Below are 27188 nucleotides of genomic sequence, written 5' to 3' on the forward strand. Positions count from 1 at the left end.
TGCTCTCCTCTCATGAACAATTTCAGTCAGTCAATGAATATGGTATTTGTAAAATGGACACAAAAGTCTGAATACACTTTATAACATAAATCAGAGGTTTGGAAACTATTTTTGTAAAGAGCCAGGTAATACATATTTCAGGCTTTGCAGAATACTTAACTTTGTCATTGTGGTGCAAAAGCAGCCATAGCCATAGCTATGAATGGGCCTGGCTATGTTCCAATAAAACTTTATTACAAAACAGGCAGCAGCCTGATTCGGCCATAGTGTGCTGACCACTAATATAAAAAAGGGGATCACCTACAAATCAAAAAGTACAGATAATTAGATGACAAATATGAAACTCCACACACTTCTGAAATAAATCAAGAACAGTAAGGTCCAGACGTATGTGATATTTGTAATAGGGGCCAGCTATAAAAATAGATGGTGTCCGCTGAGGTTGATCCCTGACCTCTGTATGTGCACACAATGAGTTTTTTTTTTAATGTCTTTATTGAAGTATAATTGCTTTACAATGGTGTGTTAGTTTCTGCTTTATAACAAAGTGAATCAGCTATACATATATACATATATCCCCTTATCTCCTCCCTCTTGCGTCTCCCTCCCACCCTCCTTATCCCACTCCTCTAGGTGGTCACAAAGCACCGAGCTGATCTCCCTGTGCTATGCGGCTGCTTCCCACTAGTTATCTATTTTACATTTGGTAGTGTATATATGTCCATGCCACGCTCTCACTTTGTCCCACCTTACCCTTACACAATGAGCTTTGAATAAATATTAACTTAGTAGTAAATTTGTCATTTGCACATACGTGTAACCTTCACATGCAAAAGAAAATGGGTCAAAGAATGAGGCAATACCAGGAAAGGATGCAAACTACATTTCTCCAAGTGAATCCCGACCTCTTAATTCCAAAGTTAGGAGTCTCCTCCATAGTACACAGCTCATTTATAAACAAATTACAGACATACCTCAGAGATATTGCAGGTTTGGTTCCAGATCACAGAGATAAAGCAAATATGGCAATAAAGCGAGTCACATGAATTTTTTGGTTTCCCAGTATATATATAAGTTATGTTTATACTATACCATGGTCTACTAAGTGTGTAATAGCATTATGCTTAAAAAAACCAATGTATCTACCTTAATTAAAAATTAGTTTATTGCTTTAAAAAATGCTAACCATCACCTCAGCCTTCAGGGGAGATATAATTTTTTTGCTGGTGGAGAGTCTTGCCTTGTTGTTGATGGCTGTGGACTGATGCGGATGGTGTTGGCTGAAGGCTGGTATGACTGTGGCAATATCTTAAAATAGGACAACAATAAAGTCTGCAGCATCGATTGACTCTTCCTTTCATGAATGATTCTCTGTAGCACGCAATGCTGTTTTATAGCATTTTAGCCACAGAACTTCTTTCAAAATTGGAGTCAATCCTCTCGAACTCTGCTACTGCTTTATCAACTAAATGTATGTAATATCCTAAATCCTTTGTTGTCATTTCAACAAACTTCACAGAATCTTCACCAGGAGTAGATTCCATCTCAGGAAACCACTTCCTCTGCTCAACCCTTAAAGTTTTATCATGACATTGCAGTCACATCTTCAGACTCCACTTCTAATTTTAGTTCTCATGCTATTTCCATCACCTCAGCAGTTACTTTCTCCACTGCAGTCTTGAACCACTCAAAGTCATCCATGAGGTTTGGAAACAACTTCTTCCAAACTCCTGTTAATGTTGATATTTTGACCTCTTCCCATTAATCATGAATGTTCTTAATGGCATCTAGAATGGTGAATCCTTTCCAGAAGGTTTTCAGTTGACTTTGCCCAGATCCATCAGAAGAACAGCCATCTATCTATGGCGGTGATAACCTTACAAAATGTATCTCTAAAATAATAAGACGTGAAAGTTGAAATGACTCCTTGATCCATGGGCTGCAAAATGGATGTTGTATTAGCAGGCATGAAAACAACATGAATCTCATTGTCCATCTCTGTCAGAGCTCTTGGGTGACCAGGTGCATTGTCAGTGAGCAGTAGCATTTTGAAAGGAATATTTTTTTCTGAGCAATAAGTCTCAACAGTGGGCTTAAAATATTCAGTAAACTATGTTGTAAACAGATATGCTGTCATCCAGGCTTTGTTGTTCCATCTACAGAGCATAAGTAGAGTGGATTTGGCATAATTCTTAAGGGCCCTAAGATTTTCAGAATGGTAAATGAGCATTGGTTTCAACTTAAAAGTTACCAGTTGCAGAGTCAGCCTGTTCTTTGAAGCTTTGAAGCCAGGCATCATCTCTCTAGCTGTGAAAGTCCTAGATGGCACTGTCTTCCAATATAAGGCTGTTTCATCTACATTGCAAATGTGATGTTTAGTGTAGCCATCCTCATTTATTATTTAGCTAGATCTTCTGGTAATTTGCTGAAGCTTCTATATCAGCACTTAATGCTTCCCCACCTTGTACTTTTATGCTATGGAGATGGCTTATTTCCTTAAACACCTTGAGAGTCAATCTCTACTAGCTTCAAACTTTTGTCCTGCAGCTTCCTCACCTTCCTCAGCTTTCACAGAATTGAAAAGAGTTAGGATCTTGGTCTGGATTAGGCTTTGCCTTAAGGGAATGTTGTGGCTGGTTTGACCTTCTATCAAGACCACTGAAACTTTTTCCTTCAGCAATAATGTTGTTTTGCTTTCTTATTATTCATGTGTTTGCTGAAGTAGCACTTTTAATTCTATGAAGAACTTTTACTTTGCATTGACAACTTGGCTGACTGTTTAGCTCAAGAGGCCTAGCTTTTGGCCCATCTCAGCTTTCGACATGCTTTCCTCACTAATCTTAGTTACTGCCAGCTTTTTATTTAAAGTGAGAGACGTGTGACTCTTCCTTTCACTTAAACACTGAGAGGCCATTGTAGGGTTATTAACTGGCCTAATTTCAATACTGTTGTATCTCAGGGAATAGAGAGGCCTGAGGAAGTGGAGAGAGACTGGAGAACGGCTGGTTGGTGGGGCAGTCAGAACACACACACCATTTATCGATTAAGTATACTGTATTATACTGGCATGGTTTGTGGTGTCCCAAAACAATTACAATAGTAACCTCAAAGACTGCTAAACACAGATTACCCTAACTAATACAATAATAAGGAAAAAAGTTTGAAATCTTGTAAGAATTACCAAAATGTGACAGAGAGACACAAAGTGAGCAAATGCTGTGGAAAAAATGGCACTGATAGACGAGCACTACCCTAGGTTGCCACAAACCTTCAATTTGTAAAAAAAAATGGAATACCTGTGAAGTGCAATAAGGCAATAAAACGAGGTATGCCTGTGAATGCACACTTTAAGTTTCTTCTATAACAGATTAAAATATCACAGAGCTTTAAAAAGTACATACCACTTGGGGTTCCCCTGTTTGACCAAGGCTGGGGTTGCAGCCCTTACCTGATGGTTCTGTTGGAGTCCTCGTGGTCTGGGTCTGGATCCTGCATCTCCCCACTGTCGTTCTGGCACTCTGCCATGACCATCTCAGCATCTTGGACCATTGCCTCTTCCATGTCATCCATGAGCCCACTGTTTCTTTCACTGTCATTGTCATCGCTCCCTTCTTCCATGACTACATCAGACTCTGCCCCAGGGCTAAGCAAATCTAAAAAATTGTTTTGCGCCCATGAAGATAAGCCTGGAATCCTGGAGCCAGGACTTAAGAGAAACTTAGGCAATCCTAAAGCAAATCAACTGGAAGCCCTAAAAATATAGTTATGCGAAGAATTTTTCTTTTCTTTCACTTTCCTTTTAAATTTTAGTTCATAGTCACCTGAATGAATGAGAGGATGAATATATAATTTTACGAGCAGATGCTCGTTTTTTGTGCCCCTAAGCCTAAAAGCATGAAAAGTCATGGGAAGCCTTGGAAGGAAGCCAAGAGTGAGACAGAAACAAAGTGCTAGGAAGCAAAATGATACCAGGCACCAGTGAAGAGGATACGAATCTTATTTCAGTAGTACAGCCCTGGTGGGAAAAAGAAATACATGGGAGGATGTGGGAAACTTTGACATGCAAGAACACTCAAGGTCACTGATTCTTGATATTCCAGTAACTTTTAAAATCATGGATTCTAATATATGGTCACATAAGCCTAAGATATTTGATATTCGAAGTAATACTGAATCCTGTCATTATATAGCTGATGGTAATGTAGTAAATTATAATTACTTACTAAGGCAAAGTACTTACTTTAAGGTTAGAAAACAGATTGATTAGAGACCCTAGCCTGCCAAGCTTGGAAAATGCACATTTTTCCAGATTTTTCTGACTGTATGGAAAAATGCAATTTCAAATTAATCAACATAACATAAACTACACTGTTTCCCTTTGGTTCTAGTTATCAAGTACACATTGACATTTCCTGGGCCTGAACAAAATCAATACCATATGCCACAGAAAGTGGGAAGATAGCCAAGCTTTTGATTTTGGCAACTAATTCTGCATCTTGAAGCCAGAAACTACTATGGGAATGTTTTCCTAGAGAGCTTTCTCTTCTCCTTCTAGAGAAGAAAGTTGGAGAACATACATAATCACTTGTTCTTCAGGATTTTAGCAACAGAAATACTCAACCTGTTTCTCTGGTCTTTCATCACCAGTTTTCTTCCCAGAGGAATCAGCAAACTGATAACAGACTGAAAATATAACACAGTCTACTATCTATGGAAAAAGTCAGCCTGGGACACTAAGTCAAATATTTTGGTCAGAATCCATCAGGAATTCTACGAGGGAAGAAAATGAGAGCTGTTCCTTTAGGACATAGCGTTTTTCTTAGAATTCCTTCAATCTTAATTTATACAATTAAAGTTTTCCCAAAGGAATATTCCCCAATATAGAAAAGGATATGTAGTTTTTAATTGTCTAAATTAAAGTTCCTTTTATTATTATTAAAGATGCAGGTTAACAAGCACATACATAATGAGAATAGTAAGTGGGTGGAGGAAGAAAGTTGTAACTATTTCCCGGTAGGTCAATTTCTGTGATTCTTCCCTTCCTTGACAGACAGCGAAGAAAAGTTAACTTCTGTCTCAATGCTGGGAATGAAAAGGATGGAGCACGAGACTGATAGCTATAACTGGGAGGCATTCCAACAATTTCTACGTTTCTGAATGAAGTAGAATAGGTGTAGAAAAATAAGAGAGCTGGGGAAGAAATCCTGGATACCCAAGTTTTCAGTACTAGCTGGTTCACCATGTAAAAATCAAGAAAATCTCTGATCTTTATCACAACGCAATGATGGGTGCTTTTTTACAGTAAAGTAGGACAGAGGCCGTAATTTACTTTGGTCTGGGTCATGAGTATCTGAATGGAAAAATTAAAAGTAAAAAAATCCTGCTAAGTCCTAACTGACACATGCCTTAAGAGGGAAAAGAAGCATAGACGTGACAGCTGACCTTTTACCTACCTCCGTTAATGGTCACTTCGCCAAGGCAGTTGTTGGGTACTTTTGGTGCACAACGTTTATGACAGTTGAATCTGCAATCTAATCACAATCATTTTAAAAGAAAACAAATCAAAAGCAAGCATGCATCAGAAAGAGAAGGTGTGGGAAAAATAGTCATTTCAAATAGGTGAGGCTCAAACTTTGGCAGCTGACAAATACGTGGTAGCAAGATCGTCCTTACCTTTGCACTGCAGGCCCTGCCTGAAGAGCCCCTTGAGAAGCTTCTTGCAGTACTGGCACACAGTGGGTCGGGTGTAGGAGTGGATGACGAAAGTGTGCGGCACTTTAACTTTGGACAGCAAGATCTTGTCGAGCTGGATGGGTCGTCCAATGTATGACTGGGAATTCGACCTCTTCTCTCGACCAATGAATGACTCTGATGGTGACTTTTGCTATATGTTTGAAAAACAATAAAGGACAATAAGATATAAGAGACTCTCTGATTTATATATTTATATATTTTTATTTTCATTTTTATTTATTTTATTTTCCAACAAAAGGTCTCACATATTCATTATTGAGCTAAAGCACTAGTGCAGAAATACTGACACAAAGAGAAAAATCATTTTCCCAATAAAGCACATCCAGCTGTTCATATAGTAGTGATGTTCTCAGAGTGATATGGTAAGATGCAAGTGACCCTGACACAGCATAATATATTTGTGTGTTTTTAAATTGCCTTTTATTTTACTATTGTATTTAGTGGTTTGATCCTTAAGAATGTGAGAGGAATAAACTAAGACTATGTTTCTGTTCATTAATGTAATTTATTTCCCCTTAATTTCTTTTTTGAGTTACTTTGTTTTTATAGTATGAAAAGAAGAGAATTGGAGATCAGACTATTTGAACCTGATTTCTAGGACTTTCAAATAATTTGCAGTTTTTCAATTTCATTAGTTTAATACAGAAATATAAAGTTGAAAGCAAACCAAAAAATCGTTCTTAATCCCACTCCATATATTACTTCATTGACATTTTCTAAAGTTTTACATATAGGAAATGCAAGCAGTTCAGGAAGATAAAAAATGAAAAGTAAATTCCCCCAATCTGTCCAATCTAGTACTTCATCTGAACAGGGCCTACAGCTTCTTTGGATTCCCTCCAAGAAAAAAATGAATATAATTTAAAGTTACTCCTCAACCATAAAAGTAAAGGGTTAAAATTATACTATCATTTATATAATTGAAAAACACAGTGACTACTGGATTATATAAACACACAAATATTAATGTTTCAGTTACAATTATATCTCTGTGCACTCTTGTCTCTCATTTTGTAATTAATCAGCCCAGTATAGATTAAAAAAAATAAATGAAGTGAAGTAAGTCATAGAGAGAAAAAAAAATCGTATATTAACGCATATATGTGGAATCTGAAAAAGTTGGTATAGACAATCTTATTTATAAAGCAGAAACAGAGACACAGACGCAGAGAACAAACATGTGGATACCAAGGGGGAAAGGGGAGATGGGATGAATGGGGAGATTGGGATTGACATATATACACTACTGTATATAGTATCATATATACACTATTGATACTATGTGTAAAATAGATAACTAATGAGAACCTACTGTATAGCTCAGGGAACTCTACTCAATGCTCTGTGATGACCTAAACGAGAAGGAAGTCAAAAAAACAGGGGATATATGTATATGTATAGCTGAGTCACTTTGCTGTACAGTAGAAACTAACACAATATTGTAAGGCAACTATATTCCAATAAACTTTTTTTAAAAATAAAATAAAATAAATTTAACTGTGTTTACAATGTTTTTGAACAATTTCATGGTATCTCTTGATATCATGGAAATGTACTTGGGAATCATCAGGAAAAATAATTATGGGAATAAAAGAACTGAATTACCTTTTAATAGTTATTATAATTATATATCTCATTTATTAAGCTCTTAACTTAGTATTAACTCTTAATAATCACGGTGTTAGGCACCTTACAAGACAGGCCTTGTGATCTATAGTTGAGGCATCTAAGCTCATAAAGTTTAAATATACTCTTTTGGGTCAAATGCTAGTAAACAGTGGAGCCAAAACATGAACCTACACTTGTCTGCTTCTAGAGCCCTTGTATTATCACATTACTCAGTTAATTTATAATTTGAAATAATTACCGATGGGAAACAAATCATATTTACAGACAATTTCTATCCTTTTCAATGCCTATCTGCATCAAAAGGTAATACCATTTATTACCAAATGGGAAATTTTTGATTTGCAGATTCACCAGCTGCAATAAAAAGAAATTTGAGATGAGGTTCTACTTAGGGATATTATGTCTACAGTTACATTTATAATTTCAATTCCGTAAAATAAAACTACAAAGCGTAATTATTCTGGAAGGGCTCAACTCTTGCAGAGAGATCTAGGGCACTTGTAAAGATGAGCCAAAGGTTTGCCAAACCAGAATCATAAATATATTGAATAAATATCTTCAAAGGAATTGAATATTACTGGAAAATAATTAAATTTGTAGGGTTAGGTCCCTGCTTTAACTATATCCAATGGGCCAGTTTTAAGCATACACTAAAATGAAAAGTGATATTTTTCCATAGTTGGAAAGTTTCAACACTCAGAATAAAAGCTGACGTGATGTCACATTTTCTTAGCAGACTTAAAATGTTCTCAGATTTGGAAAATCATATGAAAAGTTGACCAAATCACCTTTCAGTTACTTTCCTTAATTTAAGAGACCTAATTCTTGGCTGTGTTAACAAAGCCAGTTTGATGTAGGACTACTCAGTATACCATGGGGCAAATTCACTTAGAAGAGCAAGAAGCAATCTGAATGTTTTCTTTTCATCCAACATGATAACATTCACATAAACACTGCCATAAACTACAAGAACCAGAATTATTCTTGAGAAGTCATTTCATTTATTACCTTCAAGGCAAGATTACATAAGGAATTTTAAAATGTTACATGAGTTTAGGGAAAAGAAATTGGCTGTTACTTTGTGGCCCAGAGTCCGTACTGCACATGTATTCAGGCAATGATGAGATTCATACAGCCACATGTGTCCTTGGCACAGAATAACAACTCACAAACTGCATAATTTATAGGGTCAAAAATTAAGACTTCAGGGGCTTCCCAGGTGGCGCAGTGGTTGAGAGTCCGCCTGCCGATGCAGGGGACACGGGTTCGTGCCCCGGTCCGGGAAGATCCCACATGCCGTGGAGCGGCTGGGCCCGTGAGCCATGGCCGCTGAGCCTGCGCGTCCGGAGCCTGTGCTCCGCAACGGGAGAGGCCACAACAGCGAGAGGCCCGCGTACCGCAAAAAATAAATAAATAAATAAATTAATTAAGACTTCAATAGCATTTAAGATACAATAGCAACTTAAGATTTTCACAGCATTAATAAAGTGTCCTCTTGTCATTTATGACATTTTAAAATTAAAATCAACTAGCAACACAACCAGAAATACCTATCATTCCCCTTTCTTATAGTTCCAAATATAATCAATCATTTTCAATGTAGCCTCTATTTCTAAATGAAAAAGTAAAGTTTTAAAATCTTGAGATGGGTACATGCATGTGGGAACTGATTTATTGCTGGAAGGAGACTGACTTTTTTAAGTTTACTAGATAAACACTTTGGGAAAGAGAAGTTTTGTCTGCAGAATTGTATTCTATGTTTTGGGAGTTTACACATATACATTTGCACATGCTTTTCCCTGTCATGAAGCAAATCTAAGAGCTAAGACAAAAAGAGAAGACTGGGTCATTATGTGATGACTTCGTAAATGCTTATTGAGATATTTATCTATTCTTCAAACTGTGAAAAAAAACCTTTTATTGATATATAACAGATTGTAAAACAAACAGAAAAATAAGATCCTGTGAAACAAGGCCATTGACCTGTAATATAAATTTATATTTATAACATCTATCTATATATCACTGTTTACATAAATGTTTAAAAACCATCATTTCTGGAATCCTGCCAATTATTCCTTCCAATAATATGAAAGCAAACTAAATGCTTCTAAGGATTTTCAGATTCAGTGATAGATTTTGGTTAATAATTCATATTCAGTTACTATTTTAAGAAAGTTACTAGTTGTAATTTCAATTTTTATGTGAAGTTTTATTTGAAGGTATATACACCAGAAATCCACAATTACAGTACTTTTGTTTGATGCATCAAGCTACAGAGTAGGCAAAAATTCAGAAATTAGTAATTTTAAATGAAACGGGATGGTTTAAAAAATCTCATTGATCTAAATCCAACTAGCTTGGACTTTAAGATAACTTCAATATGAAAGTAGACTTAGCAATTCAAAGGGTAATGTTGACTTAAATAACAGCTTTTATGGATGTTATGCATTATTATGCAAAGTAGAGATATGGTATCATTGTATTTCTTCATTAACTTCATTTTATTTTTTATTTATTTGTATATTTTTATACTTAATTATAATGTGTATGGAACTTTACAGTTTTAAATAAAATCTTTCTTTAATTCTGGTAAAGAGAAAACTCTCTCTTACCCATCAACACTAGTTTTACTAGGTTAACTAAATGGTGTTTAAATTCATTTCCACTGTTACTTGCTGCTCCAGTTTGGCACTGTGTGTTTGGTGAACCTGGGCAATCTGCAGAATGAGGGTTTTTTTTTTTTTTTTTTTTTAAGGGAACAGGGAGGAAAGTTGAAATGTTTTGGAAAGGGAACAGCAACATTTTGTTTCATTCTGCTTCATTATTATGTGCAGAGCAAAAACTGGCTCAAAACTCTGAACAGCTATAAAATTCTCTTTATAATTATGGTAGGCACTTGCAGGAGGATGTGCTTCTAAAAATTTACATTTTTACATTAGCCACTGGTCCTATGGATTGTTCTTTTCCTGAGTGGAGGAGTTTGGATCACATTACAGGTGTGGAACTTTTGTGAGAACTGACATCACTGTACAATATGGTATTGGGATGGATTGATGTAAATGATCGGATTTGGCAAATTATAAATGATGAAAAGTATAAAGATCTCTTGTTCTCATTGTAAGAGGTATCATATCATAGATGAGAGAGAATATGAGAACAAAAAAATGATGAAAGCTGAATTTAAAGGCGGGATTAGATATTAAATAAAGTTTATACATATTAAACTTTTTTTAAAAGACTGTGATTTCCTGAAGTGTCTGTAACATCCTCATGCTAACAATATTTCATTTGAAATGACTGCCAAAGTTAAAACTATATGCACTGAACACCTACTTACAGAGGCAATGCATCTTGCTTTTCTAGAGACTGAATTTGTTTTTTAACCTGGTATATTAAATTGATGACTCAGCAAGTTTGGAACCATCCCAGGAAATGACTGGTTAGATTACAATATGGAAACTCCAACTGCCAGCACATCTTTAAACATTCAACAGGACTCTGAAACAATTTCCCAACAAGGTATATTCCACTTCACAGTTCAAAATGAATTCTCTTCATTAGTTAAGCTAGAAAACAGAGGGGAAAAATTGCCCTTACTTGTGGTTTCTTGTTGTCATTTATGGGAAAATCAAACATAAGACTTCCTGAGAGATGAAAGTCACTGTATAAAAAGCAAGATTCAAATAAAAACTTCTCCAGTATTAAGATATTTATGTTTATTAACTAAAATCCATTTCACAGACCCATATTGGGGACTGGATTTGGGGTGACATAAACTCCCCTTGAATCAAAGAGAAATAGAAAAGTAGAGAACACTTTAGCGTACGTGTTGACATCACTTTTTGGACTCTTCATTTTTGGGACTCTTTTTGGTCTTAATCATTACAAAATAAGCTCCTAAGGGAAGGACAACGTCTTAATCATGTTTGTCCTCTGTTAATGGAAAGAAGTGCCTGGTAAAGATAAGTAATAAGCATTGCTTGAACTAAACAAAAATGAATGTCTTCAAGCAATAAATGCATGCAAATAATGGATGAGACATTTCAATAGAGATGTTCAAAATATAGACTGTTAATATAAGCTTGTAAAAAAATTTAGTATTACATGCACTATAACATTGACACGCTTGCTCTACAGGGTTTCAATTTTAAGAGAGTACAATTGACTAAGGAATGTTTTCCACTGGAACTGTTCTCTGTACTTGTCTGCCTGCTCCTCATCCCTACTTGGCATCTCCAACATGAAAACAAAATCTGTCAGAACGCTTTTGCTCTGGAAAGAGGACAGGTGGCAAGCTCAAATATCAATAATACCTGTAGGCTGCTAATATTAATGGGTGTCAGGGATGCAATAGGGAATGGTGGAGGCTACAGTAAATCGGAGAACACAGGCTCGGTTGAAAAGGGATGGATCAAAGACTGCTAATGGCTGTGAGTATGAAGCCCTATGTTTCCAGACCTGTTAGTTTTGCAAAACAAGCAGAAGATCTAGTTGCTTTATGAAATAACTCTATTTCTCAACATTAGCGACTCTGAAAAAATTCTGAAACGTTGTGCCAGTCAACTGATTTGGGGAATAAATCTGGTCATGGGGAGTCTGAGACCTCTGAACTAGATAACGACATAAAACACTTTCTATAACCTTTGTATGTGCCAGATTCTTTTCGTAGCACTTTACATTCATCAACTCATTTAAACCTCATGACCACCAGGTTTTTTAAAGATAAGGAAACTGAATCATAGAGAGACTACATCATTTGCCCAAGATCGCACAGCCCATGGAAGCAGAACTATGAACTCAGGTATTCTTGTTCCAGATGATAATAATGATTCCTCTCTTTTTAGCCTCTCCCAGTTCTCACATCCCCTGGTTTTATGCTAATATAAAAATAGAAACTATTTTCTTCCCTTCATTTAAGTCATGAAGAAAGAGTTCACACAGGAAACAAGAAAAATCAAGTAATAGTATGTTCTACTTGCCAAAATGCAAAGCGAAAATATTGTGAACCCCTTAACCTTGACCTACGGAAGAGACTTTCAAGCAACTTGTCTGTGCCCAGAGGATAGCATCTGAGTCATGCGTGTTTTCTAGAACATAATGATTAGCCTAATACACAGCCTCTATTGTATAAGTATCACTCAGTTGCCTGCTGACTTTCCTGTTCAGGTGCTGTTATGCTTAAAAGATACAAGCACAGCTATGTGAAACAGAGCCAACCAAACATTAATCTTTTATTCCAGAAGTTTTAAGATCTAGCATTTTTTTTTTTTTTTTTTTTTTTTCTTTTTGCGGTATGCGGGCCTCTCACTGTTGTGGCCTCTCCCGTTGCGGAGCACAGGCTCCGGACGCGCAGGCCCAGTGGCCATGGCTCACCGGCCCAGCCGCTCCGCGGCACATGGGATCCTCCCAGACCGGGGCACGAACCCGTATCCCCTGCATCGGCAGGCGGACTCTCAACCACTGCGCCACCAGGGAGGCCCCAGATCTAGCATTTTTTGATTATCAAAGAACTGTGCAGAACAGCACCTTATAACAGTTTGCTCCTACTGCCATCCAGATGGATCTATCTAATTTAACAAGTGCCTACTGGGACAAATCCTACCTAAAGGCTCAAGTCAGATGCTACAGGACATACAAGGACCAGTAAATAACAGTCTCTGTGCCCAATGAGTTTACTATTCAATAGAATTCTGGACACAACATAACTGTTACTATCAACAACATGTGCTGTTCCCTTCTATAGGCATAGATGGTTCTGTCTCATTCTTCAGATTCCAGGTCATATATCGCCTTCTCCAGGACGCCTCCAGATCACCTCACTTCCTGCCCACATCCCCTCCACTCTGTGGTACTCTCTGGCACATCATCATGTCCCCTCCAGAGCCATTACTGCAGAGCACAACTATCTTATTTACCTCTTTGTTTATTAGGTTTTTACTGTCTCCCTTCAGTAGAATATAAGTTCCATGAGAAGGGGAACTTGACAATTTTGTTCATCACTGTATCACCAACTTCTGGAACACTGCCTCACACAGAATAAGTGCCCATATGTATGAAGGTTCGAAGAAAAGATAAACCACTTCCATGATGGAGATAAAGGGGTCATTCAGAAAAGGAGTTTCCTGAAGAAGAGGCATTGGGTGTGGATCCTGAAGTGAGTCTTGCCAAGCAATGACTATGTTGACTATTATTAGCAGTTAAAATTCTGTTTAGGACAACTCAGTCCTCCTAATCTTCAGACTGCCTAGAGATTTCTTTTATATGCTCTGAAACCTGTTTATCCCACTTGGAATGATTATCTAATGCCACCCATTGTCACTGTTAGTAAAACACTGCTGTGAATGCTTAGTCTGAGGCTATTTTACGAAGCAAAAAAGAAACAATCGACTTCTGTCAACAACACTGAGATGAATATTTCACCTCAAACACGGGGAGTCCAGGATTTCCCAGCACAGAGCAGTTCTTGGGCAACAGACAAGTTTGAAGACCCCTGGGAATTGAGGTTCACATAGGAACACTCACGTTGCCATGCCCTGCAATTCGCTGAGGGTAGGGTGTTTGGCGAGTTTTAAATTGTTCATTGCTATTCTGTTACAATTCTGATTCTACAGGCCTTGAACTACCTGCCAAGTGTGCCAGATAAATGAGTTTGGTTCCTCAGTTGGATACCCTAAATATGTAGCATAAATAAAATCTAATCAACACCTTTTCATAACAGTGAAAAGGCCTGCCACAGAGCAGAAATAAAAAAAAAAGTGTGCCCCCTGCTTAGTGGTGATGGATGCTGTTTTACAGTGGAGAATCCATTTTTAATGTTTGCAGCAATTTGTGAAAGATTTCATAGTAACAACATATATAATCTCTTATTAAAAATACACGGTGATCTGGATTTGCTGAGTGCTAAAGCAGTCTTGGAAGTTACATTAACTTTTATACTGCCTCACTCTTTTTAAGCAAACAGAAATGAAGGATAAAGGAACCTTACTATTTTCTTAAGCAACCCACCCTTTCCAGGGAAAGCACTAGACCCTTGGAGAACTATTACAAATTACATGCACTGTTCTTTCAAAATGTCAGTTACTTACATCTTACAAATCTCTGGGTTCCTGGAGGAAAGGGGAGACATAATACAAGTACTGCCTCTTCTTATACTTGAAGGCAATGCAACCTTAACTCCACAGGCTATACATTCATAAAATAAAAAAGCATTTCCGCTGAGGAAGAAAACAACTCTGCATGTCAACAAGTTGAGGGCTTCGACTGTCAGACTTGATTTCCATATAGAAAGTGAACTGGAAGGTAAGCAGATCATGTGGAAAATTCAAAAGTGATTTTAGGGACACATATTCTCATAGTATTTGACCTTGACTGAATTGACAGGGGCCTGGCCTCGGTTTACGAGCTAACGGGAAAGCTGAATGAAATAATCTAGAAAGAGATTTTCCCATCGATTACTGCCTTGGAGCTTAGTAGTCATGATTGGTGAGGAATTTAAGGAGCAGAGACTTAAATTTGACAGGCCTGGCATGACATCAGATGGACACAGATAGCCACTTAGTAAATGCCTGTTACTGGTAACTGGATGTGTGGGGGGTTGTTTTGCAACTTAAAGCAGAGAGCAATGTTTTGTGTCTTAAGTCATGGCAGTGCGGAGTGTTACGGAGGCCAAGGTACCTTCCCGATGTGAGTGCAGGCTCTTCAGGGACTTCACTAAAGATCCATTTGTCCCAAAGACCTCTATGTTTGTAACTGTGGACAAGTGGTATATGATGTCCTCTTCCCCAGTGGAATTCATGAAGAACTCTCCAGCTGTGTTCGTATTTAGAATTCCACATCTGGAAGTCTATGTTCAGAACATGAAATAATAATGTACAGATGACAAGCCAGACAAATTGAATGAAATCAGGCAACAGCTGATTAATAGCACATCAAAGAAGGCCTCACACTCTTAATTTTACTGATGGGCTCCTTCCCGACAAACGTACCACTGCACGTACTCTTCTGCCTCTCAGGGGGTGGAAAAGTGCCAGTTAAATAGTTCTTGGATGTCTTTTCCTCACTGGAAGTATACACTGCCCAGGTTTGAATTTAGAGAACTAGTCTGTACAATCATCAAAAGAAATCTTGCAATATCTGGCTAATGTACTGGATGTCATGGTTCATGTTCAAATGGAAAAACGACTTCTTAATTCAGATGAATCACCAGGATTCCTGGAACTCCAGAACACAAGCATAACAATTAAAGTGTCTACCTCTAGATAGACTTTTGCTACTTTGGAAAATATCCTGGAAAATATTTATTTGGCCAGAAATTTCACCATAGTTTCATTAGAAATAACTTTTTCCCCCAATATTTGCCCATTTGAAAATAATCTGCCTTAACTATTATAAAGTGTATCTGGATCATACCCAATTACAGATAGGTAATGCAACAGTGGTATTCTCTTGTCTTTACTTATTTATTAATGAACAGAAACAGTAACTGAATGAGTCATTTTGGGGGGAGGTTTTCTAGGAGAGTATGCAGCCAAGAGTTCCTTTTACTACAATACTTGTCTGAATTAAATGTGACGCAGGAAACTTTAAAAAAATCACAGTGGTTTATGGAAAAGTATTATTTAGAAAATATGCACCCTCACATAAAAAGTTAAACTGAATATTGTCCAAATTTTGTAAAAACTAAAGGATGTGAAGGGTAAACAGTCAAACATAGAGAAAGCTTTTGGAGTGAGCAATTTACTTCCTAATAATATCTTACTGTAAGGCAGTCTGAATGCTAAGAATTACCAAGAAGACTAGTCTAGAAGAATTTAATTTCACCAAAAAAAAAAAAAAATTCTCTCTAGAGCCTCTTAACTTCAAAGCTATAATAGTAAATGCTTCCTTAAAGACATTTAAAAATATTTAAAATAACTTCAGTAAAGTTCTTAAATTTTAAAAAAATTCCATAAGGCCTACTTAACTTAAAAAAATATTGTGTCATCAATTGTATCCTGTCGCTGCAAAGGACACCAGTGTCTTTAATTCTTCTTCATTTTCTACCTTGACTTCAGCTCATTTACGTCAGAAGACTATTCTCTTGAATCATTTGAAAAGAATATTATGTTTAATCTGCCTACATTGATTTATTTTCAATAGTATTCCATGTATAGTAAGATAATGAGTGAAAATGTTTTCTCTGTATTAAAATATCAGTATGGGAAAAAGCCATCAAAAACACATGTAAAACTGAAAATATACATCCATCACAGATTAACAGATAGAGGATTACTATCATAATATATATTCAATTAAAGACCTAAATGTAAGGCCAGACACTATAAAACTCTTAGAGGAAGACAAAGGCAGAACACTCTATGACATCAATCACAGCAAGATCCTTTTTGACCCACCTCCTAGAGAAATGGAAATAAAGACAAAAATAAACAAATGGGACCTAATGAAACTTCAAAGCTTTTGCACAGCAAAGAAAACCATAAACAAGACACAAAGACAACCATCAGAATGGGAGAAAATATTTGTAAATGAAGCAACTGAAGAAGGATTAATCTCCAAAATTTACAAGCAGCTCATGCAGCTCAACATCAAAAAACAAACAACCAAATCCAAAAATGGGCAGAAGACCTAAACAGACATTTCTCCAAAGAAGATATACAGATAGCCAACAAACACATGAAAGGATGCTCAACATCACTAACCATTAGAGAAATGCAAATCAAAACTACAATGAGATATCACCTCACACCAGTCAGAATGGCCATCATCAAAAAATCTAGAAACAATAAATGCTGGAGAGGGTGTGGAGAAAAGGGAACCCTCTTGCACTGCTGGTGGGAATGTAAATTGATACAGCCACTATGGAGAACAGTATGGAGGTCCCTTAAAAAACTAAAAATAGAACTACCATACGACCCAGCAATCCCACTACTGGGCATACACCCTGAGAAAACCATAACTCAAAAAAAGAGTCATGTACCACACTGTTCACTGCAGCACTATTTACAATAGCCAGGGCATGGAAGCAACCTAAGTGTCCATCGACAGATGAATGGATAAAGAAGATGTGGCACATATATGCAGTGGAATATTACTCAGCCATAAAAAGAAACGAAATTGAGTTATTTGTAGTGAGGTGGATGGACCTAGAGTCTGTCATACAGAGTGGAGTATGTCAGAAAGAGAAAACAAATACTGTATGCTACATATATGTGAATCTAAAAAAAAAGGTTCTCAAGAACCTAGGGGCAGGACAGGAATAAAGATGCAGATGTAGAGAATGGACTTGAGGACATGGGGAGGGGAAGGGTAAGCTGGGAAGATGTGAGAGAGTGGCATGGACTTACATATACTGCCAAACGTAAAATAGATAGCTAGTGGGAAGCAGCCGCATAGCACAGGGAGATCAGCTCAGTGCTTTGTGACCACCTAGAGGGGTGGGATAGGGAGGGTGGGAGGGAGATGCAAGAGGGAGGAGATATGGGGACATATGTATACATATAGCTGATTCACTTTGTTATACAGCAGAAACTAACACAACATTGTAAAGCAATTATACTCCAATAAAGATGTTAAAAAATTTTTTAAGTTAAATATATATATATATATATATATATATATATATATATATTCAAAGCAACTCAATAGAGAAAGAGACAGGCAATTCACCATAGGTGAAATACAGATGTCCAATAAATATATGAAAAGTTGTTTCTCTTCTCCAGTAAAGAAATCATATTTAGGAATAGAAATTATTTTACCTATCCATCAAATTTGTGAAAAAAAAACCTTTTAAAATACTGATAAAATCGATTGTTGGGAAGACTATGAGGAAATGGGAACTCTCATACACTGCAGTCAGCAAAGTCATAAATTTAAACTTTTACATCCTTTTGAAGAACTAGTTGGCAAAAAAAGTGTATATTCTTTAGTCTACTTGGCTTCTAAGGATATAACCTACTGGATTCATTCGATAAATACTTACTGAGAAACCTACAAATATGTTTACAAGTGTGCAAAAAATGCAGACAAGGATGCCTATTTCCACATTGTTAAAAAAAACCGAACCAATCTAATCAATAGGGGAGATTAAGTAAATTAATATATATCATTGCAATGTAATACCAGAAAGCTTTTACAAAAACACATTTCTTTGTTTCCATAGTGTCCATTCCTGCAAGTCCATGAGGGCAGAGGATTGATCTACACTTGTATACTTTTGCATCCTTGAGTTACAAACCTGAAAATATAAACTGTGACTAGGACGTGCTGAACATGGAGCCATGACCAGGTTTCTCAAACAGTTCTGCAACTCACAAACGGTCACTAGAATATTTCTCTGAAATATTGGTCAAATTTTATGAATAATTATCTTCCAGGACATCATAAAGAATAGAAGAAAAGTTTGTTACCTTTTCAACAAACCAGCTATAAACAACTTCAAGAACAACAGCTTATGCAGAAAATGCATCTTGTTTCCCTCAGGAGCTATCCCGTGGAGGCCTGGCTGCCTTTAAGTTGTACAACTTCCACAGAAAAGCAAACTACCCTTCAGTCTGCTTTTACACCATCTGCTCCGATTTCAGGGCAGGAGAGGGAAGTGGAAAACACTTCCCGCCCTTTTTTGGCTTTATTCCCAAAGGATAATTTGAAGGGAAAGATACTAGTCCACATCTAAAATTATGTCTGGACTGCACTGTAAATTACAAAATTTAAATTTACAAGGATATCAAAAGTTATACTGACCTAGTATTCACCCCAGACTTTTCTAAGTACGGCACATTTTGAACTAGGATAATTTTTCAAACATGGGAATTCACTATTATTGAAGCAGATCTCTTCATTTTACATCTTATGAATCAAGATATCTTGACTTGTTCATTTTCTTTAACCCAGAACATGTTCTGGTTGTGTTTTCATTTGCTTCCTATGTTAGAGTTACCTTAACAATACCATCTTAGAATGGACACTAACAATGGTATTTGAAATCTACTGTCTCATGAAAGAAAATAACAATGTCAACTCTCAACTCACCAGAGGTACAGAAATAAGAAAAAGGAAACATTAACAAGTCAACTGGTCAAAACAAGTTATCACAAGAAGATCACTGTTGTATATCCTGCTTTAATGCTTGACTTTTCCATGTTTAGGTTATTAATTGCTTAAGATAGACAAAAGGCCAATTTTAGAGGGGGTCTTACTTAAAACCTTTATGAAGGAAATGTGTGTTTTCCCATATATAATTTCTTCTTGGATTGAGACCTTAATACATACACTAGTACCATCCTTTATAAAAGTAATTAAATAGACTGTAATACTACATTAAGGATTCAAAGCTCCTTTCTTGAAAAGTTGTACTCCTCTTCAGGCAGTCCTTGTTTTGTGCCTTATGGCGCCAACCAAAACTGCTGGATATCAGGATGGCGACCTCACTTGGCACGGTTCTATGGTACCTAGCACCAGGACACAGTTCCAGCATGCAGGCATTTCAGTTAATATGCTACCAGGTAAAGTGAGTGCTGACTGTGCTCTGTTCTATTCTCAACTGGCCTGCCCAGTTTCATAGAAAAGACACCAATGTTATGGAATCAAGTAATCTGAGGGCAAAATTTTATCTAATAAACCAACTATTGGTCTAATGCCTGCACTGCTCTTCGTCTTCTTGAAGACTGTGAAAACTTAAACAATAACACCAGGAAAAGACAACCACCACCACCACCACCACCCATGGGCTTTCTGCAGTTCAACAGGTGGGATTCTGAGCTAAATTATGACCTGAGTATTCTCATAGAGTCAATACAGATGACTGTCTGATGTTAATTTAATATTATAAAGTTGGCTTGCAAAAGATGGTGAAGCACATTCCTAGGCAGAGTTAGTACCTACCTCAAAGCCAGGACTCACAGGAGACTGAAACATGAAGTTGTAAGAGAAAAAGCAGACAAAGGTGCAGAAAAGGGGAGGCAAAAGACAAGAGAACCGTGTTATTGGAGGAAAGCAATGCATGTTACTCAATAATATTATTAGCAAATAATAGATATATTTTCAAGAAAAAGCAAAATGTGATACTAATCAGTCTTTGAGGCACAGAAACATCTGGGTTAGAAACTACTTTTTAACATTTCAATGGAACTACAGACACTAAGATTGCAAAAACACAGTTTACAGTTTTGAGTTGGTAGAGGTAAAGAAAATATCTACTTGTAACAGTGTCAGTGATGAAAGACGGTTCATTCACCTTCTTGAAAATAAATTAGAGTCAGAAAGAAGCATTTTGACCTTTAAGTGAAAGATCAGATTTTCTTCACAATAATTCATACTCTCAATGGAAAAAGAAAGAAAAAGGTCATCAAAGTAATCAAATGTGACATAGTTATCTGCCTGCAGGCAAGAATAAGTTGATGAATAATCAGTATCAGTCAGTGCTTTACAAACCTGAAAAGTCCAATAGTGGGTTAGAGTTTTAATGAGAGAAATACGTCTACAGTGTATTCTTTGCTTATTTTAGAGTCTTCACTGCATATCATTGTTTTCTGTCTGATTTCATTTAAGGTTGAAATATAATTCAAAAGTAGAAAGGTTATGATACATTTTTTAAGAGAAGTATCAATGAAAAATCTAAGAAATTTTGGTTAAGTAGACATGCATCTGTCTACTTATGAATATGTTCTGAATATGTTCTTTTTCATCTCTCTTCCCTCAAGCTTTGTGGGTTAGCCCTATCTGATAACTAGAAATTAAATCAAAACTAAAATACAGTTGACTCTTTTTCTTAACAAAAAATGCATGACGGTGTTTTGAAATCCATGGTATTTCCAGTGTTGAATAAACATTACACTTTGAGAAAAATCCTATTATTTGTTCTCACAGTCCCTGCATCCTGATTTGCAATCTACAGCTAACCCATTTTGTCAGAGACTTTGGAAAGGGATGTACATTTAGATTGAGGTTCTGCTAAAATTAACTGTTACCCAGTGATACCAGTTAGACTTCTGGATTAACATGAAGCATGAGCAGAATTCAGGAGCAACAATTGCCCATTTGGCCAGATCCAAACAAGACTTTGGAGGAGAAATTATAACCTGTTTGAATGTACTTTTATAGAACATTTTCATACAGAGTAGGCAAAGCTTTCCCTTTGTGAGAAGAAATCAAATTTCCTCAATTTCCAAAATAAGATATTATCCTTGTCATCAACATACCTAGTATCCAAAGCTCAGGATTTTCCTCCAGTTTGTAGCCCTGAATGTCTTTACTCTGGGCTATCATCAGAATTCAATTCCAGCTTAGTGCTGGTTTACTGCACGATATTTGAAGATGGTCTATGCAACATGCATTAATTGACTTATTCCTCTAAGTTACCATTTCTAAAAGTGCATGTTATTTTCCCACTAGGTATTCCTAGGTTTCCTGAGAAAAAGGGATTCCATAGTTGAGTCAGTTTAGGAACACTGATTTCATTATTGCAAGACTTCTGAGAACCATAACTATGCTTAATGAATATTGTGATGTCCAGTACTTGGATGGACCGAGAAGTACTTCCCAATCTTATTTGACTAGGAGAAGGATATTTTGCATAATATGTTATAGCACCATTATTTTAAAGAAAAAATTTTGGGAAACACACACCTCTGTATTTCTCCCTTGCTATCAAATTAGAATCACCAGAAATGTCCATAGGTCGCCAAGAAAAAGAGAGCCACCTATTCCTTTGGTCGTTGGTTGCAATATTTTACTAGAGCTTTGTTTTTATTTTTGTTTTTCCCTTGAGAGAAGATCATATGAATCACAGTTGTGTATCTGTGGTGAAGACTACTGTAGAAAATGTTTATTATGTAAATGAATACTATATATATTAGGGTGATGTGGCATATTACTTTCATTTAGCACCCAAAGAATTTATGTTTCCTGTTACTGAATAATGTAATTTCTATAACCCCATTTTCTTTAAATTGACTGATAGGAATCTCAGAATTAAATTAAATTATTAACTTTTCTGATATAATATTTCATTCTTTTACCACATAACTTGGGATGAAGAAACCTAATGACTTTATAACTTGCTATTGTCATTTTAAAACCTTTTTATTGGGCTTCCCTGGTGGTGCAGTGGTTGAGAATCTGCCTGCCAATGCAGGGGACATGAGTTCAAGCCCTGGTCTGGGAAGATCCCACATGCCGCGGAGCAACTAGGCCTGTGAGCCACGACTACTGAGCCTGTGTGTCTGGAGCCTGTGCTCCGCAACAAGAGAGGCCGTGATAGTGAGAGGCCCACGCACCGCAATGAAGAGTGGCCCCCACTTGCCGCAACTAGAGAAAGCCCTCTCACAGAAATGAAGACCCAACACCGCCAAAAATATAAATAATTAATTAATCAAGACCACATATTAATAAATAAATAAACAAATAAAATCTTTTTATTCAGGTATAATTTATATGGAATAAAGTGCAGAAAATTCTAGGTGTACATCTTGATGAGGTTTTACATGAGCATATAAGCATGTAACCTCTACCCAGATCAAGACATAGAATATTTCCAGCATCCAGAAAGGCTCTCTCTTGCTCCCTCTCTCAGTGGGCACCTACGAGGAACCATTATTCTGATGTCTCTCACCATAACTCAGTTTTTCTGGGTTAGAACTTCATACACTGGATTCACAGGCATATAATCTTTTGTGTCTGTTTTTTTCCCCTAAATATTATTTTGTGAGATTCATTTATGTTGCTGAATGAATTAACATTTCCTCAATTCTATTGCTGTATTGCTGTATACTATTCCATTGTATGACTCTACCACTATTTATTTGTTTCTAGTTTTTAGCTACAATGAATAAAAATGTTAAAAACATGCTTGTAACAATACCATTCACGCTGGCACCCCACCAAGGTGAAATACTTAGGTGTAAATCTAACAAAACATGAATAAGATCTATATGAGGAAAACAACAAAACTCTGATGAGTGACATAAAAGAGCAAAATAATGGAGAGAGATATACCATGTTCACAGATAGGAAGACTCAATGTTATCAATTTGTCAGTTCTTCCCAACTTGACCTATAGATTCAATGCAATCCCAATCAAAATCGCAGCAAATTATTTTATGGATATCAACAAAGTGATTTTATAGTTTATATGGAGAGGCAAAAGACCCAGAATAGCCAACATGATACTGAAGGAGAAGAATAGGACTGATGCTACCCAACTTCAAGCCTTACTATAAAGCTATAATAATCAAAACAGTGTGGTATAAGAATGACAAATAGATCAATGAAGCAAAACAGTGAGACCCCAAATAAGCCCCCATAAATACAGTCAACTCACCTTTGACAAAGGAGCAAAGGCAATACAATGGAGCAAAGATGGTCTCTTCAATAAATGGTGCTGGTGATTCACATGTAAACAAATGAATCTAGACACAGAACTTACAATGAATTAACTTAATTAACTTAAATTAAAAAGTAAATTAATGCAAGTTAATTAAGTTAATTTAAATTAAAAAATTTAACTCTACATGAATCATAGACCTAAACGTAAAACACAACACTATAAAAATCCTAGAAGATAACATAGGAGAAAACCTAGGTGACCTTGGATATGGTGGTGCTTTTTAAAATACATAACCAAAGACATGATCCTTGAAAGAAATAAATAATAAGCTGGATTTCATTAAAATTAAAAACTTCTGCTCTGCAGAAGACAATGTTAAGAGAATTAAAACACAAGCCACAGACAGGGAGAAAACATTTGCAAAATATTAGCAAAAGACACATCTAATAAAGATTGTTATCCGAAATATACAAAGAACTCTTGGAACTTCCCTGGTGGTCCAGTGGGTAAGATTCCACACTCACAATGCAGGGGGCCTGGGATCGATCCCTGGTCGGGGAACTAGATCCTGCATGTATGCCGCAACTAAGAGTTCACATGCTGCAACTAAGAGTTTGCATACCACAACTAAGAAGTCGCCTGCCGCAACTAAAGATCCCGCATGCTGCAACTAAGACCAGGGGCAGCCAAAATAAATAAATAAATATTAAATAATATATCTATATACAAAGAACTCTTAAAATTCCACAATAAGAAAACAAACAATCCAATTTACAAATGGGCCAAAAACCTTAACAAACGTCTTACCAAAAAAGATATACAGATGGAAAATAAGCATGTGAAAAGAAGTTTCACATCATATGTCATCAGGGAAATGCAAACTAAAACAATGAGAAACCACCACACACCTACCAGAACACAAAATCCAAAATAACGACAACACCAAATGCTGACAAGGTTGTGCAACGACAGGAACTCTCATTCATTGCTGTGGGAATGCAAAATTGTGCAGCCACTTTGGAAGACAGTTTGGCAGTTCTGACAAAACATAAGCTTATCATATATGATCCAGCAATTGCATTCCTTGATACTTACTCAAAAGAGCTGAAAACTTAGGTTTACACCAAAACCTATACATGGATGCTTATAGCAGCCTTACTTATAACTGGCAAAACGTGGAAGCAACCAAGATGTCCTTTGTTAGGTGAATGGATAAATGAACTGTGGACATCTTGACAATGGAATGTTATTCTACTCTAAAATGAAATGAGCCATCAAGCCATGAAAAGACATGGAGGAAACTTAAGTATGTACTATTAAGTAAAAGAAGCCAAACTGGAAAGGGTACATACTGTATGTTTCCAACTATATGACATTCTGAAAAAGGCAAAACTATAGAGACAGTAAAAAAAATCAGTAGTTGGTAGGGGTTGGCTGGAGGGGAGGAGGGAAGAATAGATGAAACTAAGAGGACTTTTAGAGCAGTGAAAATACTCTGCATGATACCATAATGATGAATACATGTCATTATGCATTTGTCCAAATCCACAGAATGTACAACACCATGAACGAACCCTAAAGCAAACCATGGACTTTGGTTTGTTATGATGTGACTGGGTGATTATGATGTGTATGTCAACGTATGTTCACCAGTATTAGCAAAAGTACCATTCTGGTGAGTGATGGTGATAATGGGGGGGGCTATGCATGTGTGGGTGGCAAGGGGTATATGGGAAATCTCTGTGCCTGCCTTTCAATTTTTCTGTGAACCCAAAACTGCTTTAAAAAAGTGAAGTCTAAAAAACTTTTAGAAATTCTGGTACGTATTTTTAAAAATTAAAAAAATTTAAAAATTCTGTTACATATCTTTCCATGCATATCTATACACATTTCTGGTGAATATATACCTAGGAGTAAAACTGATGAGTCACATGATATGCATATGTTCAGCTTTAGAAGACAACTGCCAACCAGATTTCCAAAGTTGCTGAACCAATTTATATTCCTAGTAGTAGTGTATGTGAGTTCTAGTTGCTCAGTATCTTCACCAATACTTGTTACTGTCAGTTTTTCCCCCCAACATTAGACATTCTGGTGTAGAGATATCTCACTGTAGATTTAAATTTATACTCTGATAAATAACGATGTAAAATACATTTTCATGTTTATTGGCTGTCTTCTTTTGTAAAGTGCCATTCAAGTACTTTGCCTATATCTTAAATAAGGTTGTCTGTCTTTTCAACTTTTATAGATGTTCTTTATACATTTGGCTATGACTCTTTTACAAGATATATATACATATTACATACATTGAAAATATCTTTTCCCATTCTGTGACTTGCTTTTCCACCCTTTCAATGGTATATTTTGCTGAAAATAATTTGTTAATTTTAATGATGCCCAATTTACCAATTTTTTTCTTTTGTCATCAGTGATTTGAGTCCTATTTGAAAAAGGTTTTCATGACCCAAGTTACTGTAGATACTCTTGTATGCTATCTCCTAGAAGCTCCTAATCTACCTAGGATTTATTTTGTATATGGTATAAGGTAAGGTCAAGATTCATATTTTCCATATAGATATCCCATTGGTTCCAGAAATATTTGTTGAAAAAAACCATCCTTTTCTCACAGCAGTGGTACTGTTGTCATAACTTAGTTGGCCTGTATACGCACATAGTTTCTGGACTCCTTCTATTCTGTTTCATTGGTTTATTTTCTGTTCTGGTGTAATACCACATTGTCTTAACTACTGCTTTATGATATGTTTGGAAATTCTCCAGCTTTGTTCTACATCAGGGGTTCTCAAACTCAGCACTACTGACATTTTGAGCCAGCTACTTCTTTGTTTGGGGGCTGTCCTGTGCATTGACCTCTCTGTGATTTCCTTATTTCTGAGACATTTGTCCCTCAAATCCTGATTGCCTTGGTTGCTCTTAGGTACCTTTAAATATTGTTTTGTTATGTTCTGTTATACTCTATTAAGCTTTTATAATTGTCCCTTACAGGAGAGTGGTCTGATACAAGCTTCTTCATAGCTAGGAGCAGAAGTTCTGGAACAGATTATTAACTTTTTTGCCTAAGACTAAACCTTGTATAACATGATTTCAAATGGCTTTAACTTTTCCCAAACACCACAAGAACATCTGTAAATTTTTAAAAAGATGAGATGATATTTAAAAAGATCTAGATGATAAATAGAGATATCATAGGATCATTTAATCTTGACTTCTCCTATGCAATTGTCTAAAAGTTTATAAAACTGATATAATCTTAATAAGTATACTTATACATAATGAAACAACATATTAGTGTGTCCTCCTTAAGTACCTACTGAGTTTTTCTTGTTTCCTTCTAACATAGGTGATGATGTACAAAAAGATATACACCCTTGCAGAGCTCTGATGCCATAAATTGCCTACATTTTGGATTTTCTCAAAAAAGGACTGCATCACGGTTGGAATAATGGATTCAGTTTAG

General features: G+C 36.4%; 1 protein-coding gene across 1 annotated transcript in view; it reads right to left on the reverse strand.

The window, feature by feature from the left end:
- PRKD1 (protein kinase D1) overlaps positions 1-27188 on the reverse strand; it is a 339086-nt gene that overhangs the window by 51012 nt on the left and 260886 nt on the right. The window contains exons 5-7 of the mRNA XM_081226889.1: positions 5674-5884; positions 5454-5531; positions 3449-3653 (exon numbers count right to left, since the gene is read on the reverse strand). Of these exons, the coding sequence (XP_081083015.1) occupies positions 3449-3653; positions 5454-5531; positions 5674-5884 (494 nt within the window). The remainder of the gene's footprint in view (positions 1-3448; positions 3654-5453; positions 5532-5673; positions 5885-27188) is intronic.

This window comes from Mesoplodon bidens, assembly GCF_964165515.1.
Source record: "Mesoplodon bidens genome assembly, chromosome: 3".
NCBI classification, from domain to species: domain Eukaryota; kingdom Metazoa; phylum Chordata; class Mammalia; order Artiodactyla; family Ziphiidae; genus Mesoplodon; species Mesoplodon bidens.